The sequence below is a fragment of the Macaca nemestrina genome, chromosome X (genome assembly GCF_043159975.1).
Source record: "Macaca nemestrina isolate mMacNem1 chromosome X, mMacNem.hap1, whole genome shotgun sequence".
Classification (NCBI taxonomy): Eukaryota; Metazoa; Chordata; class Mammalia; order Primates; family Cercopithecidae; genus Macaca; species Macaca nemestrina.
In genome coordinates this window covers 158,020,467-158,040,905 of record NC_092145.1, presented here as the reverse complement: position 1 = coordinate 158,040,905, position 20,439 = coordinate 158,020,467, and the positions used below count along the sequence as shown (strand labels likewise).

The 20,439-nt window shown below is 43.2% G+C and overlaps 1 protein-coding gene across 8 annotated transcripts in view; it reads left to right on the top strand.

The window, feature by feature from the left end:
- LOC105478068 (glycogenin 2) overlaps positions 1–20,439 on the top strand; it is a 53,089-nt gene that overhangs the window by 22,127 nt on the left and 10,523 nt on the right. For all 8 annotated transcript variants that reach the window (XM_011735038.3, XM_071089220.1, XM_071089219.1 and 5 more), the window contains exons 4-8: positions 2,694–2,868; positions 3,712–3,874; positions 5,484–5,610; positions 9,334–9,556; positions 11,120–11,320. In XM_011735038.3, coding sequence (XP_011733340.2) covers positions 2,694–2,868; positions 3,712–3,874; positions 5,484–5,610; positions 9,334–9,556; positions 11,120–11,320 — 889 coding nt within the window. The remainder of the gene's footprint in view (positions 1–2,693; positions 2,869–3,711; positions 3,875–5,483; positions 5,611–9,333; positions 9,557–11,119; positions 11,321–20,439) is intronic.

Below are 20,439 nucleotides of genomic sequence, written 5' to 3'. Positions count from 1 at the left end.
GGCTGGAATGCAGTGGCGCGATCTCAGCTCACTGCAACCTCTGCTTCCCAGGTTCAAGTAATTCTCATGCCTCAGCCTCCAGAGTAGCTGGGATTACAGGTGCCCACCACCGCACCTGGCTAGTTTTTGTATTTTTAGTAGAGATGGGGTTTCACCTTGTTGGCCAGGCTGGTCTCGAACTCCTGACGTCAGGTGATCCACCCGCCTCGGCCTCCCAAAGTGCTGGGATTACAAGCGTGAGTCACTGTACCCAGCCTTCAGTTTGGTTTTGTCCAGTGTTTTCTCAAGATTAGATTGAGATTATGCATTTTTGGCCAAAAAATCATCAGAATTGATGTAAGTTTTCAGTGTGTCATGTTACAGAGTGCATGATGTCTTTATGTCCTGTCCTGGTGATGTTAAATTTGATCACCTGGATTAAGTGGTGTCTGTTGGAGTTCTCCACTGTAAAATTATTATTTTTTTCTTTTAGTAATGGATAAATATCTTGGGATAGACATTACACAAACAGCCTGTTTCTTCTCTAAAAATCAGTGAGTCTTGTCTGCGATAGTTGTTACTATAGTGTTTGCCTAATCGTGATTTTCTATTTTCTACTTCCCTCATTCCTTCTATTTCAATTACTTGGAATTATGTTGTAAATTCAACCTGCCCCTTCTTTCTCACATATTTGTTTATTCAATAGTTATATTAGGTCAGGCGTGGTGGCTCATGCCTGTACTCCCAGCACTTTGGGAGACTGAGGCAGGCAGATTGCTTGAGCCCAGAAGTTTGAGACAAGCTTCGTAAACATTGTGAAACCCCATTTCTACCAAAAAATACAAAAAATTAGCCGGGCATGGTGGCGTGCACATGTAGTCCCGGTTACTTGGGAGGCTGAGGTGGGCGGACCACTTGAGCCCAGGAGTTGGAGGCTGCAGTGAGCTATGATTGCACCACTGAACTCTAGCCTGGGTGACAGAGTGAGACCCTGTATCAAAAGAAAGCTTATATTAGTGTAGGCTCATGAATATTTATTTCATATTTTGGGCTTGTTGTTTTTTGTTATTGATTACATTATTTCAGCTTTGGTAATTGGGTGCTTCTCCTAGCTGGCCCCCTGTATTCTTTCAACATGCCCCCATCCTTTTTCTAGCACTTGCTTAATTTTTCTGTCATCCCAATATGTTCTAGACTATGATGAAGTGGGATTTAAGCAAAAATAAATAAATAAATGGAACAGAGCAAATTTCACTTTGATAAAATGTACAGTCTTTCAAGCTTCGAGTCTCAAACTTGTGTGCAACTAACAATGTAAGTTTTGAATATAGAAAGTAAAAATTGATAGAGATAGTTATGGACCTCTGTTAGTTTCTACCAGCTCAGCATTTACATTTCTCTGCCTCTGCAGTTTACAGGGGGAAGCTGTCTTCCTAAGAGATGGCCCAAGTGCGTGCATCTTAAGACAGTTCTGTTCAATTTGTCACATTTTTCAAGTATGCATGCATTTCTTTTTCATAACATTAACATTTATTGCTTTATATGAACACCATATTGAAAGCCCAAGCATTCAGTTTACACACAGAAATTATGCAATTATATATCGCTTCACAAAGGCAGCGAACACATTACATTCTACAAAATCTACTTCACAGAAATTTAGAAATTCTACACACCAAAAGGTACAGCTGAAAAAACAGGTATAAATTTGGCAGCTGGTAATTTTGACAGGTAAGTTGCGCTTGCATGACTTTATTTTTTTGTTTGTGTTTTGAGACAGAGTCTCACTCTGTCGCCCAGGCTGGAGTGCAGTGGTGCCATCTCAGCCTCCTGCAACCTCTGCCCCCTGGGTTCAAGCGATTCTCCTGCCTCAGCATCCTGAGTAGCAGGAATTACAGGTGTCCACCACCACGCCTGGCTAATTTAAGTTTTTTGTTTGTTTGTTTTTGTTTTTTGTTTTTTTTTGAGATAGAGTCTTGCTCTGTCACCCAGGCTGGAGTGCAGTGGCGCGATCCTCAGCTCACTGCAACCTCTGCCTCCTGGGGTCAAGCGATTCTCCTGCCTCAGCCTCCCGAGTAGCTGGGACTACAGGCGCCACCACACCTGGCTAATTTTTGTATTTTTAGTAGAGAAGGGGTTTCACCATGCTGGCCAGGCTGATCTCAAACTCCTGACCTCAAGTGATTCGGCCACCTCAGCCTCCCAAAGTGCTGGGATTACAGGCGTGAGCCACCGCGCCAGGCCTTGCATGACTTTAAATATATGAATATGAAAATATTGAACTTAGAGTAATCATTGTGCTTTGTGTTGATTGAAAAATATAACACTGGCTATCGAAGAAGCATGTTCAAAGATACTTAATTCACTTCAAAATGTCATACAAATTGTGGTTTCTATGCATCCCTAAAGCTTCAGTCATTTAGCTCAGGTACATTACTAAAGTAATATATTAATTCTTCCGGTACGGTGGGGTTTGCTACCATTGACATTTGCATTCAAGCATGCGTAGGCTTTTGGGCACAAATGGACGGTGTGCACAGCTCTAAGGCATCCGTGGAAATGTGCTCTGAACATGGAGACTGCAGTGAGGGCCGTGGGGATTCTCTCTGCGTTCCATGTTTGTGAGCAGCAAAACAGCACCCTTTTGAAGCAGGAGGTGGTTCTATGCTAAATATTAACCTACTGTCCTACTATTTGGCACATGTCTGTTCCAGGGTCATCCTGTCGAAGGTGTTCGATGAAGTCATTGAAGTGAATCTAATCGATAGTGCAGACTACATCCACCTGGCCTTTCTGAAGAGACCTGAGCTCGGGCTCACCCTCACCAAGCTTCACTGTTGGACTCTCACTCACTACAGCAAGTGTGTCTTCCTGGATGCAGACACTCTGGTGAGTGAAGACTCTCTACTTGATAGGAAACCCTCCAAGACCACATCGCTGTCCTTAAGCAGGCTGGCAACTTTTTTTTTTTTTTTTTTGCAACACATTCACTCTGTCACCCAAGCTGGAGTGCAAATGGCACGATCTCGGCTCACTGCAACCTCTGCCTCCTGGGTTCAAGTGATTCTCCCACCTCGGCCTCCCAAGTGGCTGCGATTACAGGCACCCGCCATCATGCCCAGTTAATTTTTGTATTTTTGTGCAGACTGGGTTTCACCGTGCTGGCCAGGCTGTCAACTCTTACTGGTAGATTCCTGTGAGGTCATGTGCATTTCTATTTCTAACACAGATGTTCAGTCTATTATAATCAGACGTAACGTACCCCTGAGCACTGTGCTAGACCCTGCTGAAGAGAACGGGGGATTGGAAGACATGTTCCTACCCCAGGAATGAATTATAACTACAGTATTTTACACACACAAAATAGAATCATTAGGGAAAAAACTTGCGGCTGGGCACAGTGACTCACGCCTGTAATCTCAGCACTTTGGGAGGTTGAGATGGGTGGATCACTTGAGGCCAGGAGTTCGAGACCAGCCTGGCCAAAGTGGTGAAACCCCGTTTTTACTAAAATTACAAAAATTAGCCAGGCATGGTAGTAGGTGCCTGTAATCCCAGCTACTCAGGAGGCTGAGGTGGGGGAATCGCTTGAACCTGGGAGGCGGAGGCCACAGTGAGCTGAGACTGTACCACTGCACTCCAGCCTGGGCAACAGAGCAAGACTCTGTCTCAAAAGCAGAAGCATTGGTAAAAGAAGCGTTGCGGCAGGTTCTGCGTGTTTTGCTTCACCAGGTGCTGTCCAATGTCGATGAGCTGTTCGACAGGGGAGAGTTTTCTGCGGCCCCAGACCCCGGATGGCCGGATTGCTTCAATAGCGGGGTGTTTGTCTTCCAGCCTTCTCTCCACACGCATAAACTCCTGCTGCAGCACGCCATGGAACACGGCAGCTTTGACGGTAAGTCAGGGCAGCCTGGATGCTTGGGGAAGAGAATGGGACTGCTGCCTAGACCCGCATCACAGCCTCACCCCATTTCCCCATATCTGGGAATGGCCACTTGAAGACTGAGGTGGGAATTGAAGAATATGGCCAGTCAGGGGTGTAGGAAGAGATCAGGACGCTCATAAGGAAATATGCAGTTGAGAGAACCATTGGAAATATCCTTGCTGAGTAGAAAGAACGGTTCGACAATCCAGTCATATAAAATAGGTGAGCAAATCCTTCTCTAAAGGGCCGGATAGTAACTATTTTCAGAGTTGCACGCCTTATGGTCTCTGTTGCACACACTCAGCTCTGCAGATGTGACCTGAAGTCAGCCGTGGACCATACAGTCACGCCTCATTTAACGACAGGGGTGCGTTCTGAGAAACGTGTTGTTAGGTGATTTTGTCATTGTGTGAACATCCTAGATTGTATCTACACACGCCTGGATGATATAGCCTACTGTATACCTAGGCTGGAGGGTAGAGCCTGTTCCTCCTAAGCTACAAACCCATATAAGCATGTGACTGCACTGAATGTTGTAGGCAATTGTAACCTAATGGGAAGTATCTGTGGTTCTAAACATATCTAAACATCACAAAGGTCCAGTGAAAATACAGTATAAAAATCTTGTGGGACCACCGTCATATGTATGGTCTGTCTTTGACCGAAGCACTTTTATGTGTTGCATGACTGTACTTGGCATTGAACATGGGCTGGCCGTGGTGGCTCATGCCTGTAATCCCAGCACTTTGGGAGGCCAGGGCGGACAGATTGCTTGAGTCCAGGAGTTCAAGGTGGCTTGAGACCAGGAGTTCAAGACCAGCCTAGGCAACATGGCATCTCTACAAAAAATACAAAAATAAGCTGGATGTGATGCTAGCACCTGTAGTCCCCACTCCCTGGGAGGCCGAGTTGGGAGCAGCACCTGAGCTCAAGAGTTCAAGGCTGCAGTGAGCTGTGATTGCACCACTGCACTCCAGTCAGGGTGACAGAGTGAGACCCTGTCTCAAAGAAAAAGAAAAGAGCATGGCTGTGTTCCAATAAAACTTTATTTACAAAAACATGCACAGAGTGTAGTTGGCTGAGCCCTGGTAGAATATAGGGAGAATTAAAATGAGGCAACCCGAAGCAGGTGTTTGTTCAAATGGGCGTCAGTAGAGAGGAAATGTGCTGGAAGTTTTGTAAAGTAAAAGAAAATACTGGACCAGTGAAGAATTGCCTCTAGGTAAAGGGGAAGAGTTAATAAAACCGGCAAAAATAGTGGGAAAAGCATTGTCACTACCAGGGAGAATTCATTAGGGGACCAGTGGAGTGCTTTGGACTCCATATGCAATTTTAGCATTCATTCTGGGGGCTCCTGGTGGAGAATTTTGGAGGGAATATGCACTTATTTTTATCAATGGCTTGGGTTATCAGTCCTTTCTGAGAACCAAGAGAATGTGTTCAGTTGACAGACGGAAGAAATGGAATTAGTAACCCCGAAGGCAAGTGTTTACGTTGAGAGCTTCAGGCACATCTGGCATTCTTGGAGTGGACCAAGCCATACTTTGCTAACCTGCTTTTATGTTTGCTCATTATGTAGGGGCGGACCAAGGCTTACTGAATAGTTTCTTCAGGAACTGGTCAACAGCAGACATCCACAAGCACCTGCCGTTCATCTATAACTTGAGTAGTAACACGATGTACACTTACAGCCCTGCCTTCAAGCAGTAAGTTCTCCACCCTGGCGAATCCTGCCAGATCTGCCGATACCAATCCACCTTCCCTCCTGGAAGATATACCAGCTGTTGGCGTATTTAAAAACTCATCTATCTATCTATCTATCTATCTATCTATCTATCTATCTATCTATCTATCTATCCATCCATCCATCCATCCATCCATCCATCCATCCATCCATCCATCCATCTATCCATCCATCCATCCATCCATCCATCCATCCATCTATCTATCTATCTATCTATCTATCTATCTATCTATCTATCTATCTATCTCTAGGTAGATCTAAATATCTATTTATCTGTATAGATAGATACCTATGTCTATGTGTCTATCTATCTAGATGTCTATGTCTATATAGATATGTATCTGTCTATATAGTTATCTATATAGGCATCTATCTATTATCTATCTATCTATCTATCTATCTATCTATCTATCTATCTATCCATATCTATCTAGATCTGGATATGTATCTGTATATATAGATCTATCTATCTATATCTATATATGTACCTATATCTAGATCTAGATATCTATCTATATATATTGATCTATCTAATCTGTATATCTATGTAGATATTTATCTATATAGACCTAGATATCTATCTATCTATCTATCTATCTATCTATCTATCTATCTAATCTATCATCGATCATATGTATCTATCCAGATCTGAATATCTATCTATAAACATCTATCTATCTATCTATCTATCTATCTATCTATCTATCTATCTATCATCTATCTATCTATCTAGATCTAGATATCTATCTAGATCTACATCACTATATAGATACCTATTTCTATCTATCTAGAACTAGATATCTGTGTATCTAGATATCTATCTAGATTTAGATCTTCATCCATATAGGTATCTATCTATATCTATCGATCTAGATCCAGATATCTATCTATATACGTAGATCTATATATCTATATCTGTATATCTATCTAGATCTAGCTAGGTATCTATGTATATACATGGATCTATATATCTCTCTATATGTATCTAGATCTAGATCTCTCTCTATATAGATCTATCTATCTAGATCTAGACCTCTATCTAGGCGTCTATCCATCTATCTAGATCTAGACATCTCTCTGTATATTAATACATAGATCTATCTATCTCTGTACATCGTTATATATGTATACACACACACAGAAACACGCACACCCGTATCTCGTCTCCTGCTTGCTGATTGCTGTAAATGATAGGTAGTCAAGGCTCTACGACAGTGATTCCCAAAGTGTAGCCCGAGGAACCCTGACCCCACAACTCTTTCAAGTGTCTTCAAAGTCATAACTACTTTAAAAAAAGAATTTGAAGATGTGATTTTTTTCCCTTTTTGCTGCCATTTTCTCATGCATCTATGCTGAGATTTTACAGACACTACATGGCATGCAATGAGGTAATACCCTGAACACAGATGGAGCTAGGAGGAACCAGCTGTCGCCTCTTGGGAAAATAGATGGCACTCTTCTCACAATGATTTTTTTTAATATAGAGATTTTTTTAATGAAAAATCATGAAATTTATGTTACTGCATAATGGTTTGATTTTTTTAAAGGGATTGATAAATATGCTTTCTAATTTCTCAGTTTTAATCTCGATTATTGTAAATATGGAGAAAGAGAATCCACAGGGACATGACTGGGGACAGTGGCTCACGCCTGTCATTTCAGCCCTTTGGGAGGCCGAGGCAGGCAGATGACTTGAGCTCAGGAGTTTGAGACCAGCCTGTGCAACATGACGAAACCCTGTCTCTACGAAAAAATAAAACAAGACATTAGCTGAACGTGGTGTCGCACACCGCTAGTCTCTGCTACTCGGGAGGCTGCGGAGGGAGGCTCACTTGAGCCTGGAAACTGGAGTTTGCAGTGAGCCGAGATCATGCCACTGCACTCCAGCCTGAGTGACAGAGCAAGCCTCAGCTCAGGAGAAAAAAAAAGAAAGAATCCACATGGACAAAGCTCTTTGAGTTCCTAAGAGGTTCAAGGGTGAGGGGACCAGAAACTGTGAAATTCACTGCTCCAGAAGATGTGGCTATAAATGAAAATAGAGAATCTGAGAATCACATTGGGAATCAATAATTGTAGAGTCTGCATTCTCTACACAGGACATGGTGTCCCTAAGGAAGAGAAATTGATTCTTGGGAGTGAAATCTTGTTACATTTTAATGTATGATCACAGATGTAATGTACAGAACATAGATATGTCATGTGACTTTTGTATTCATATTTCATGAGGAGGTGATCCAAGAAAAAAAATGTTTAAAAAGGCTCCTGGAGGATGGTGATGATGAACAACAAAAAAGTTGGCAAGGGAGGCCGGGCGCGGTGGCTCAAGCCTGTAATCCCAGCACTTTGGGAGGCCGAGACGGGCGGATCACGAGGTCAGGAGATCGAGACCATCCTGGCTGACATGGTGAAACCCCGTCTCTACTTTAAAAATACAAAAAAAAAACTAGCCGGGCGAGGTGGCGGGCGCCTATAGTCCCAGCTACTCGGGAGGCTGAGGCAGGAGAATGGCGTGAACCCGGGAGGCGGAGCTTGCAGTGAGCTGAGATCCGGCCACTGCACTCCAGCCTGGGCGGCAGAGCGAGACTCTGTCTCAACAAAAAAAAAAAAAAAAAAAAAAAAAAAAAGTTGGCAAGGGGAAAATTTTAAATCCTGTAAAAGAGAAAAAAAGCAAATTGCCTTGCTGCTTGCATTATCCACTGTAACAGCTATTTTTTTTGCCCCTGTCATTTTAAGGATACGATGATTTGGGCTGCTGTACTTCGCGTTTTTAAAAAACTGATTTATTTTTCCTGTTTTGGGAAAAAATCTCAATGGATTACGATTATGTTTCTTGATATATAGAAAATAAAATAACTGCAAAAACTGTGATTTTAAAAGTATATCTTTATGCAAAATAACTGCAAATGAAACTACTACTACTATGCTGATAGTAGTGGAGTAGTATTATTGATGATATATTGATTACTATCTTGATAGTAGTGGTATGCTATTATTGCTCATATATTGATTACTGCATTGATAGTACTACTATATTATTATTGATTATATATTGATTACTATCGTGATAGTATTTTGTTATTGATCACATATTAATTACTGAATTGATAGTAGTAGATGTTGCTATTGATTATATATTGATTACTATGCTAATAGTAGTATATTATTGACTATATATTGATTACTACATTGATAGTGGTAATTATTATTGATTATATATTGAGTACTATTATATGTTGATAATAATAACATTATTATTGATTACATGATTACTACATTGATAGTAAGAATATATTGTTATTGATCATATATTGATTACATGCATTGTAATCATATGATCATGATCATATTGTAATCATATGATCATGATCATATTGATTACATGCATTGATAGTAGTAGTGTATTATTATTGATTATATATTGATGACTATGTTGATAGTAGTAGTCTATTATTATTGATCATATATTGATTACTACATTGGAAGTAGTAGTGTATTATTATTCATTATATATTGATTACTATGCTGATAGTAGTAGTATCATCAATAATAATAATCAATAATGGAAACCCATTGGGGCAAGTCCTTCAGAGGCTGTCTTTGAGGAGCCCCACGGTAGTTAGATGCTTTCTGGGTGTCTTTTATCACATTAGAGTGGAAATCAGAATCCCTTCTGTTTTCTTCTCAGATTTGGTTCCAGTGCAAAGGTCGTACATTTTTTGGGGTCCACGAAACCTTGGAACTACAAGTACAATCCACAGAGTGGCTCAGTGTTGGAGCAGGGCTCAGCGTCCAGTAGCCAGCACCAGGCGGTGTTCCTTCATCTCTGGTGGACGATCTACCAGAACAACGTGTTGCCCCTTTATAAAAGTGCCCAAGCGGGGGAAGCACACGCATCTCCTGGTCACACAGTAAGTGGAGAATTCCCTTAAAACCCATAGCTGAGGACAAGGAGAACATCCTTGTCACCAAGGTCCGGTGTGGTTTTTTTTGAAATGCCCCTTTTTTGTCTAAGCACTGTATTTCATGTAAAAGAATACTGAGAAGCAAGTACCTTTTAAAAAAATTTTTATGTTTTAGCTCAAAATAGAGAATGCCTAATGAGTAGATATCTTGTTTTGATTTATAGGCCTGGTGCAGAAATAGGTTATTGAAATTAGCCATCCTCATCAGAGTAAGAGACCCTCATGGACAGGTGGTTCACAATGACTGATTACGATGTCATTTGGGCCAACGCTTTCCACTTGAAAGCATCATTTGAGATAGCAATTGGAGGACGTGTCTGAAGAGGATTTTGTAAATTTTTGATTGACACCAATTTGATTTCAGAAAATATAATGATAGCCCCTAGATGTGCTAAATCGTGGAGTATCTGCAGTGTGTTGAATGTGGACTGCATCTGCCTCGCAGAAGACCTTTTGCAATTAGGACTCAGGAAACTTTTTATTCCTAATGGCTTTTTTCACTAAAGTAAAAAAAAACTTGAGCTTTTTTTTTTTTTTAAATTTTACTAATGCATTTGTACTAGAGTACCAGAGTATTTTTTTTTTTTTTTTTTACTAGCGTAAAGAAAACTAGAGTTTTGTTTGTTTGTTTTTTGAGACAGAGTCTTGCTCTGTTACCCAGGCAGGAGTGCAGTGACGTGATCTCAGTTCACTGCAACCTTCGCCTCCCGGGTTCAAGCGATAAAGAAAACTAGAGTTTTGTTTGTTTGTTTTTTGAGACAGAGTCTTGCTCTGTTACCCAGGCAGGAGTGCAGTGACGTGATCTCAGTTCACTGCAACCTTCGCCTCCCGGGTTCAAGCGATTCTCCTGCCTCAGCCTCCGGAGTAGCTGGGATTACAGGTGCCCGCCACCACGCCCGGCTAATTTTTGTACTTTTAGTGGAGACGGGGTTTTGCCATGTCAGCCAGGCTGGTCTTGAAGCCCTGACCTCAAGTGATCCACCCGCCTCAGCCTCCCAAAGTGCTGGGATTACAGGCGTGAACCACCCATCCCGGCCTTTTTTTTTTTTTTTTTTTTTTTTAACTAGAGTATTTGCTAATACAACAGAGTCTGCTGTCGGCACATGCGTTGCCTGGGAAATGGAAAAGCATCCTATTGTAATTTTTAGTATGCTTTGTTATTTGGGTGGAGCTAGGGACTGCTTTTTAAGGACTGCTGAAAATACCTCTCAGCGAGTGACACCAGCAAGTGGGCGTTTATGTGTATTCACTTCACAAACATGTTTGCCACATGTTTCCTGCTGGGCGCTTTGCTGAGTACTGGATTACTAAGTACCGGAGTGCATAGGAGGGAACTTTAAGGCTTAGTGTCAAATGGTTCTGAGAAAGAAAACATTTAGGACAATTATTTAGTGATTGGGATGGGAGCTGGGAGCCCTGGCTACACAGGGCCCCACCCCACCCCCCAGGACAGCGGGTGAATTGAGGAGACATTGGGAAGACTCGCTCCATGTGTCTATTTTTGTGCAGCTTTGCCTCAGTGATGTGGGGGCGCTGTGTACAGATTCAGTGTCTGGTGTTGGAGAGCCGTGTGCAAATTCAACACCCAGTGCCGGCGTGCTGTGTGCAAATTCGCCACTGGGTTCTAACCAGCCTGCTCAGGGACTTCCGAAGCCGACCCAGATGGTGGATGAGACCCTGTCCCTACCTGAAGGACGCCGTTCAGAAGATGTAAGTACCTGCATTCCTCACAGGTGTGATGGAGAGTCAGACACTGGCAAGCAGTGAGAGCGGGGAGAGCCGGCTTCCCTGGCTCTCTGGGGAGGGGAGATGGAGGGGAAAGGCTGGTCTTTAGTTTGCTGTGGCATTCAAGGCTCCTGCATTTATTTGCATTATGGCACGCCGAATCAAGCTCACCTGCAGAAAGATGTCTATGCCCCAGTCCCCAGGATCTGTGAATGTCACCTTGTGTGGCAAAAGGGAGTTTGCAGTTGTGATTAAAGAGGGACCTTGCGATGGGGAGGTATGGTCTTGGATTATGGGAGTGGGCTCTTAGTCATCACAAACCTCCCTTCAAAGAAGAAGGCAGACGTGTGAAGGTCAGAGAAGGAATGTGAAGCTGGAAGCAGAGGCCAGAGAGAGAGGGGACTGGAAGAGGCTGGGCTGCTGGCTTTGAAGATGGAAGAGGAGGCCACGAGCCAGGGAATATGGTGGCTTCCAGAAGCCAGAGAAGGCAGGAAATGGATTCTCCTCCAGGTCTCCAAGAAGGAACCAACCCTGCCGACACCTTGATTTTAATCCACTGGACTTCTGGCCCCCAGAACTATCAGATGGTCAGTCTGCCTTGGTATAAACCACCCAGTTTGTGGCCATTTCTTATGTAGCAGCTTCAAAAAACTGATGCCACATGGAGACAGATGCTCACTCTCATGCAGTTTACAGATCCTGGGGGAGCCAGAGCTCGTTCAGGTTCAAAAAGTGAGGCTTCCATCAGTGCCCCTTCAACCCAACTGCCTGGCCGTGCATCCTGAGCGGTTTCAGCCGAACCCCTGACTTGAACAGTGGTTCAAATGAAGATGGAGTCCTGCTGGGGTTCAGTGTTCAAATGAATGTTGACCTGCACAGTGGTGTCTATTGAGGCTGAGTCTGCAGCACTTTGTCCCCATCAAAGAAAGATGAAAATACACCTTGCAAAACAAATAATGGAGGCCGTCATTTCTCCAGCTCCAATTTCTAGGCGAATACTTTGGAATAATATCTTGTGTTTAAAGATTTCTTGGGGCCAGGCATGGTGACTCACACCTGTAATCCTAACACTTTGGAAGGCTGAGGTGGGAGGACTGCTTGAGCCCAGGAGTATGAGACCAGCTGGCAACACACTGAGACCTCATCTCTACAAAAAAAGTAAAACAATTAGCTGGGCGTGGATGTGTGCACCTGTAGTCCCAGCTACTTGGGGGGCTGAGGCAGGAGGAACACTTGAGCCTTGGAGGTTGAGGCTGTAGTGAGCTATAATCTCACCGGTTCACTCCAGCCTGGGTGACAGAGTAGACACTGTCTCAAATTAAAAAAAAAAAAAAAAAAATTATTGTTTTAAATCTTTACCACTCATCCTAACAAGTTTCTCAACGGAATTATTTTGAGATCATACTTAGGGAAGGGTCTGGGGACTGGGCTGAAGGAAAGCGATTCTTGTCTGTGGATTTCAGATAGCTCCGGGAGAGCTGTTTCTTGTTGCTTATAAACCAGTGACCTTTGCGTTTTGCACACATTGCTGCGGGAGACACCACACGCTTCACTGTACTATGGCGTAAATGATGCTCTGGCAACTTTATGCATTAATAATGTCGGAGTGGTGATTTCACATTGACCCAAACACGTTGAAAAGATGTTTAGGTTCAGATGGTGAAGGCTGAGGAGGTGTAAAATTCGCTTTTCTGGTTTTTCATTCCTTGCGGTGTGCCCTGAGCACGCCATAGCCTGGGTCTGGCCGCAGGACGTCCTTCATGTGAGTAAAGTCAAGGGCCTCTGCTTGTTCCTGCTGGAATGTGAAGAATTCCATCGGTTGAGCTCTTACATGATGTGCAAAACGGCTGCAATCGTGCTGAGCCGTGCTCGTATCAGGATGTCTAAGGAAAAATCGCATTTACATTAAATGTTTAGTAGGCAACCAAGTTTAGACTAAACCAAAGAGTATCCGAGAATGCTGTGGCATTCAAGGCTCTTGCTTTTATGTGCATTACAGCACCTTAATGCCAATAAAGGGGAACTCTGATCCCCTGTTGATGTGTGTTGAAAACAATTGAATGCTCAAACTCCTCGCCTAAAAAAGAAATATTATTGAATGCTTCGTAAAAAAAGATTTAGGAAGTGTATTTTGCCAAGGTTAAGGACACACCCGTGACACAGCCTCAGGAGGTCCTGACGACATGTGCCCAAGGTGCTCGGGGCACAGCTTGCTTTTATACCTTTTAGAGAGTCATGAGATATGTTTAAGAAGTACATTGGTTCAGTCCGGAAAGGTGGGACAACTCAAAGTGGGGAGGGGGCTTCCAGGTCATAAGATAGAGGCAAATGGTTACTTTTTTTTTTTTTTTTTAGTTTCTGATTGGCCTTTCCAAAGGAGGCAATCAGATATGCATTCATCTCTGTGAGCAGAGGGGTGACTGAAAGGAATGGGAGGCAGAGGCCCTAAGCAGCTCCCCGCTGGACTTTTCCCTGGTTAGTGATATTGGGGTTCCAAGATTTATTTTCTTCACAAGACTCTATTGAGTCCTCAGAAAACGGTTGTCAAACCATCTTTCTGATTTCCGGTTATGTAATTTTAATCTTATTCTGTCACTGAATCTTGTACGTTAGTGGTTTTGCAAACTGTGGCCTGAGGTTTCTCTGAATAAGGATCATTTTAAAGGACTGTGTTTTTGCAAATGATCTTAAAAGCATTCTTCTTTTTTTCTTTTTTCTTTTTGTTTGTTTTGAGACGGAGTCTCACTCCATCGCCCAGGCTGAAGTGCAATGGCGCGATCTCAGCAGCTCACTGCAACCTCCACCTCCCGAGTCCAAGCAATTCTTCTGCCTCAGCTTCCTTAGTAGATGGATAAGCATGGGCCACCACATCCAGCTAGTTTTTGTATTTTTAGTAAAGACCAGGTTTCACCATGTTGGCCAGGCTGTTCTTGAACTCCTGGCTTCAAGTGATCCACCTGCCTCAGCCTCCCAAAGTTCTGGGATTACAGGGGTGAGCTACCACACCTGGCCATTACAAGCATTCTTAAAAGTTTATTCTGAACCACGGTGGGCACGGCCTCATTCGTAAGGGCAGCCACCCTCTTTCAGAAGCACGTGTGTATTCTCTACCCCTCAGCCCCTTGAGGGATTTCCATGGATTGTCACAGCCCCTGAAAACAAGCTTCCCAGGGCAAACAGTGGTTTTCCAGAGACTCCAAAAGTGAAAACAGTCAGGACGCTCCAGTCCCAGCTCCAGCCCAAGTTGTAGCCATGCCAGTCTCTGCAAAAACAGGACCATTTCCAGAGTGAGAGCACTTAGCACTTTGCTTTCTCTAAAACAGTGCCCATCATGCTCAATTCATATTAATCTCAATGGAATTGTTGCCGTGGATTTTTCTTGACATAAGTCACTTCTACTTTTGCTAGGGATTCGTAATTGTCGATGAGGTGGCAACTTAAAGAATAGATATGTAGCTTCATGTTTGTCCGTCCGTGAGCCACATTTCAATCAGAGCCAGTCAAGCCAAACCAAGGAGAGCCTTTCCCGTGGAGGGATTGGGGCTTCTGAGGAGGGACTGGGGCTTCATGATGACAGAATTGAGGATTATCCTGCCGTGATGTCCAAGGAGATGAGCAAAGACACAAAAGCACATTCATTTCACCCCAGTTAGGTGGTGTCTATTATCAAAAAGACAAAAAATAACCAATGCTGGTGAAGATGTGGAGAAAGCGAAACTCTTCTCCACTGTAGATGGGGATTAAAAATAAGCACAGCCAGGATGGACAAGAGTATGAAGGTTCCTCAGAAAACTACAAATAGAACTACCACATGATCCGGCCATCACACTACTGGGCATTTATCTAAAGGAAAGGAAATTAGTATATGAAGGGACATCTGCCCCCCCGTCCATGTTTTTGCAGTTTATTCACAACAGGCAAGATACAGATTCAACCCAATTGTTTGTCAAAGGATGAATGGATAAAGAAAATGCTGTGTATAGATATACCATGGAATACTATTCAGCCATAAAAAAGAAGGAAATTCATCATTTGCGGCAACATGGATGGAAATAGAGGACATTATGATAGGTGAAATAAGCCAGAAACAGAGAGTTAAACACCACATGTTCTCACTCATCTGTGGAAGCTAAAAACATTTAATCTCACAGAAGTAAAAAGTAAGGCCAGGCATAGTGGCTCACTCCTGTAATCCCTGTACTTTGGGAGGCTGAGGCAGGATGATTGCTTGAGATCAGGAGTTTGAGACCAGCCTGAGCAACATAGCAAAACCCTGTCTCTACAAAAAAATACAAAAATTAGCTGAGTGTGTGGTACTTGCCGGTGGTCCCAGCTACTCGCAAGGCTGAGGTGGGAGGATCGCTTGAACCTGGGAGGTTGAGGCTGCAGTGAGCCGAGATCATGCCGCTGCACTCCAGCCTGGGCAGCAGAACGAGACTCTGTCTCAAAAAAAAAAAAAAAAAAATAGAAGTAAAAAGTAGAATAGAATGTACTAGAGACTAGGAAAGGTGGGGGAAGGAGAAGATAGGGAGAGATTTGTTAAAGGATACAAAATTACAGCTAGACAAGAGGAATATGTTGTCATATTCTATAGCCCTGTAGGATGACTGTAGCCAACAGTAATCTATAGTTTCAAATAGCTGGAAGGAGGATGTCGTATGTTCCCAAAAGAAAGAAATGATACATATTTGACATGGTGGATATGCTAATTACCCTGACAGGATCACTGAACCTTGTAGGTATTGAACCATCCCTGTGTACCCCATAAATATGTACAATCATTATGTGTCAATTTTTAAAAAGTAATTATAAAAAAAAAAAGTATGTTCAACAGCCAGCAGCCACGAGAAGACCATCAGCTGGTTTCATCCGCAGCAAGAGATTGCGGTGCCCGTTGGACGTTTTTGGCATGGCTCCAAATCCCCACCCCATCCTCAAGGGGCAATACTGCAGAAAGGAGGAGGGCGGGAAAACATTTCTCAAGAATTGGAGAATCGCCAGTTTCCAGGGCCCAGAACAAGACCCAGGAGGAGATGAAGATCACCCTTGCAGGTGGAAGCTGTCCCTGTCCGGGTAGTGCTGGGGACAGTAGGTGGCCCTTCTGCTGTCTGTCTGAGCATGAGCTCAAGGCCAAGGGTAAGGTGAGCGGAGATGACCCTCAGCTGGGCTGAGCGTACTTTGTTTAGGGTATTTAAGCAGTTCTCAAAAGTGATTGCAGAGCCTGTATCTCCCATCTCAGAGGCTATGCCCAGCCTCACCCTCCCTCCAGCCCACCGTCATGCCCACCCTTGGGCTTCAAAAGCATCAATGGAAGATGATAGTGCAGTACCCAACTACAGGCCCTTAAATGAATAAACTGCACTTGCACATCGCAGAGGGGGCAGCAAGGGAGACGGAAACAGACAGATCCAGCTCAGATGGAATTTGATCCGTAGGAAAGTGATGAAGTGAAGGAGGGATCTGTCCGCCCTGCAAGCGGCCCCAGGCACGGCGTGAAGGGGAGGCAGGGAGAGGTCACACTGGCCTCAGACTTGGACACTGAAATGTTTAGTTACAGCAGGAGCAGGGACGCCTGCGTAGGTCCTAGGGAAAGGAGGGGACACCCAGGCATTGGAGACCCAGTGTGTAGAAGACTGCGAGACCCGCTCAAATGTTTAGCAGAAAGGAAGAGAAATTCAAATAGATTCAGGAGTGGGAGGAAAAGGTGGAGGTGAAACCAAAGCTGTTTAAATACACATGATCTTCGATTTACAGTTGGTTTACATCCCAACAAACCCATCGTAAACTGAAAATATCTTAAGTCAAAAATGCATTTAGACCAGGTGCAGTGGCTCACGTCTGTAATCCCAACACTTTGGGAGGCCAAGGCGGGCAGATCACTTGAGCTCAGGAGTTCAAGACCGGCCTGGCCAACACGGTGAAACCCCGTCTCTACTAAAAATACAAAAATTAGCCGGGTGTGATGGCGTGTACCTGTAATCCCAGCTAGTTGGGAGGCCGAAGCAGGAAAATGGCTTCAACTTGGGAGGCGGAGGTTGCAGTGAGCTGAGATCACACCACTGCACTCCAGCCTGGGCAACAGAGCAAAACTCAGTCTCAAAAAAAGAAAAAGAAATATAAGCATAACCTTAAATAACTGGGGAGTGTTATGTTGGCTGACTGCAACACAGATACAAAAAACCCTGACAGAATAAAAAGAATACTAACAAAAAAGGTATTTTGGGCAGGGCACGGTGGCTCACACCTGTAATCCTAGCATGTTGGTAGGCTGACGCAGGCAGTTCACTTGAGCTCAGGAGTTTGAGACCAGCCTGGCTGATACGGTGAAACCCCGTCTCTATTAAAAATACAAAAATTAGCCGGAAATTGCTTGAACCCGAGAGGTGGAGGTTGCAGTGAGCTGAGATCGTGCCAGTGCGCTCCAGCCTGGGCAACAGAGTGAGACTCTGTCTCAAAAAAAAAAGGTATTTTGGAGTTCCTGTGTCCACATAATTTCATCCTTCGATCTCATTCCCCATTCTCCCCACCTCTCCATCCTAATGTAGGTGAATAGTGGGTTGGGGAAATTGACCTAAAAACATTTGTTATGGTCTATATATTTTCTGATGAGGGTATTTTTCTAAAAACAATGAAGTCTTCAGGCTTTTAAAGGGAAGGGACTGGGGAGAGAGGGGAGGGAGAGAGTCCGGACAAATAGCTAATGCATGCGGGGCTTGAAAGCTAGATGATGGGTTGACGGGTGCAGCAAACCACCATGGCACACGTACACCTGTGTAACACACCTGCACGTCCTGCACATGTATCCCGGAACCTAAAGTAAAAACAAAACAAAACAAAACTCTATTTAACAAAAGGTATGTTGATTGATTGGAGATTATTATATTACTGTCACATTTTCCAAGATAATATTTAATAACACTGAACAAGGAGTTGAAAATTTGAGCTGTTTTGTATACTAGTTTTGTGACTTTGGATAAATCAATAAATATTTCTGAACATCTTAAAAAAAAAAGGGAGGGATGCTGTCTATACGGTATCTGATATATAGCTCACCCTCCGCATCTATGGGTTCCGTATCTGTGGATTCAACCAAGCTTGGATCGAAAATATTGGGGAAAACAAAATTGCATCTGCACTGAACATGCAGACTTTTTTCTCTTGTTATTATTCCCTAAACAATACGACATAGCAAGTATTAACATAGCATGTGCATTGTAATAGGTATGGCAGTTAACCTAGAGATGATTTAAAGTCTGTGGGAGGATGTGCATTGGTTATGTGCAAACACAATTCCGTCTTGTATCAGACACTTCAGCATCCGTGGATTTTGGTATCCCCAGGAGGTCCTGGAACCAATCCTCCGTGGATATCAGGAGAAATTCCATTTCATTAATTCGCACCCCAGGTGGTCTTTGAAATGAGTTGTGCAACATCACTGTCACCTGCTGTCCGTTTACTGAGTTACTCTGGGTATTTTATTTAGGGGAGCTGAAACACAGATTTAAAAATAAAAGGTAATTTTCATAAATCGCAGTAACGTCATAAAAGCTGAGTGTACGTCTGGAGCTCTTTAGTCCAGTAGCTCCTTTGGTATATATAATGATGGCAAGGTTGACGTGTTTTGGTTTTGTTGTTGTTGTTGTTTTTGAGACAGGGTCTCGCTCTGTTGCCCAGGCTGGAGTGCAGCGGCACGATCTGGGCTCACTGCAACCTTGACCTCCTGGACTCAACTGATCCTCCCACCTCCTCCCAGGTAGCCGGGACTACAAGAGGTGCCACCACGCCTGGCTGATAGTTTGTATTTTTTGTAGAGACGGGTTTCACCATGTTGCCCAGGCTAGTCTTAAACTCCTGGGCTCTAGTGATCCGCTCATCTCGGCCTCCCAAAGTGTTGAAATTACAGGCGTCAGCCACCGTGCCTGCTCCAGATCTGTGTTTTTAAAAGTAAAGCTGAATATTAATTTTTTCCACATACATTAATGTATTCAGGAAAAAGTTGCAATTAGTATCTTCTCCAGTGTTTTGTCTTCCAGTATTTGGGGTAGGGAAATGTAGTCAATTAAAAGATCACAGATGTCCTTCAGTTTTTTTTTAAGCTATCAAGTTTTTTTACTCTTGTTTGTAGCACATCTTATTTTATTTATAATATACTTTTTTGTTGAAGTATGCCCTACTTTTTTTTTTTAAATTAATTTATTTTTTGAGACAGAGACTCGCTCTGTCATCCAGGCTAGAGTGCACTGGTGCGATCTCGGCTCACTGAAGCCTCCACCTCCTGGGTTCAAGCAATTCTCCTGCCTCAGCCTCCCAAGTAGCTGGGACTACAGGCACCCGCCAGTACACCTGGGTAATTTTTTGTATTTATAATAGAGCCGGGTTTTCACCATGTTGGCCAGGCTGGTCTCGAACTCCTGACCTCAGGTGATCCACCTGCCTCAGCCTCCCAAAGTCCTGGCATTACAGGCATGAGCCACCACGCCCTGCCTCTACTGGCATGTGTAGAACTGTTGACTGTGTCCCATATATCTATGACACAGTTATCTGCAGTTTCTGTCAATCTTTCTCCCCATACTTCAGTCTACTGACTTATTTTCTAGTTAACTGATCTCTTTGGCTATGTCTAATCTGTTGTTAAACCCACATTCTAGTTTCAGTTATTATGTTTTTAGTTCAAATTAACATCAGATTTTTAGTTCAAATTAACATCAAATTAACATCAACGTAGTTTCAATACTACCTTGAATATTTTTATCTTTTTCCCCACTTTATTTAAGGTATTTCTCACATTTAATTATAGTCCATGTCTGATAAATTACATATCTGGGTGGTTTCAGGTGGGTTTGGTTTTGTTGTTTACTTTTGTTTGCTCTTGATTTTCATTCATTTGGTCTTTTCTTGTTGTGTGATAGTTAATTTTTTAATTGACAACCAGACAGGGTAAATGAAAAAAAATTGCAAGGACAATGTGTAGCTCTGAATCATATTATCATAACCCAAAGAGGATTTGTTTTAATTCATGTGATTTGATGTGATTTGTTCATACCCTCACGTAGTTTGCCCAGACCCTATCTGGGGCTGAGCTGGAGGGAAATTGGGCTTCAGTG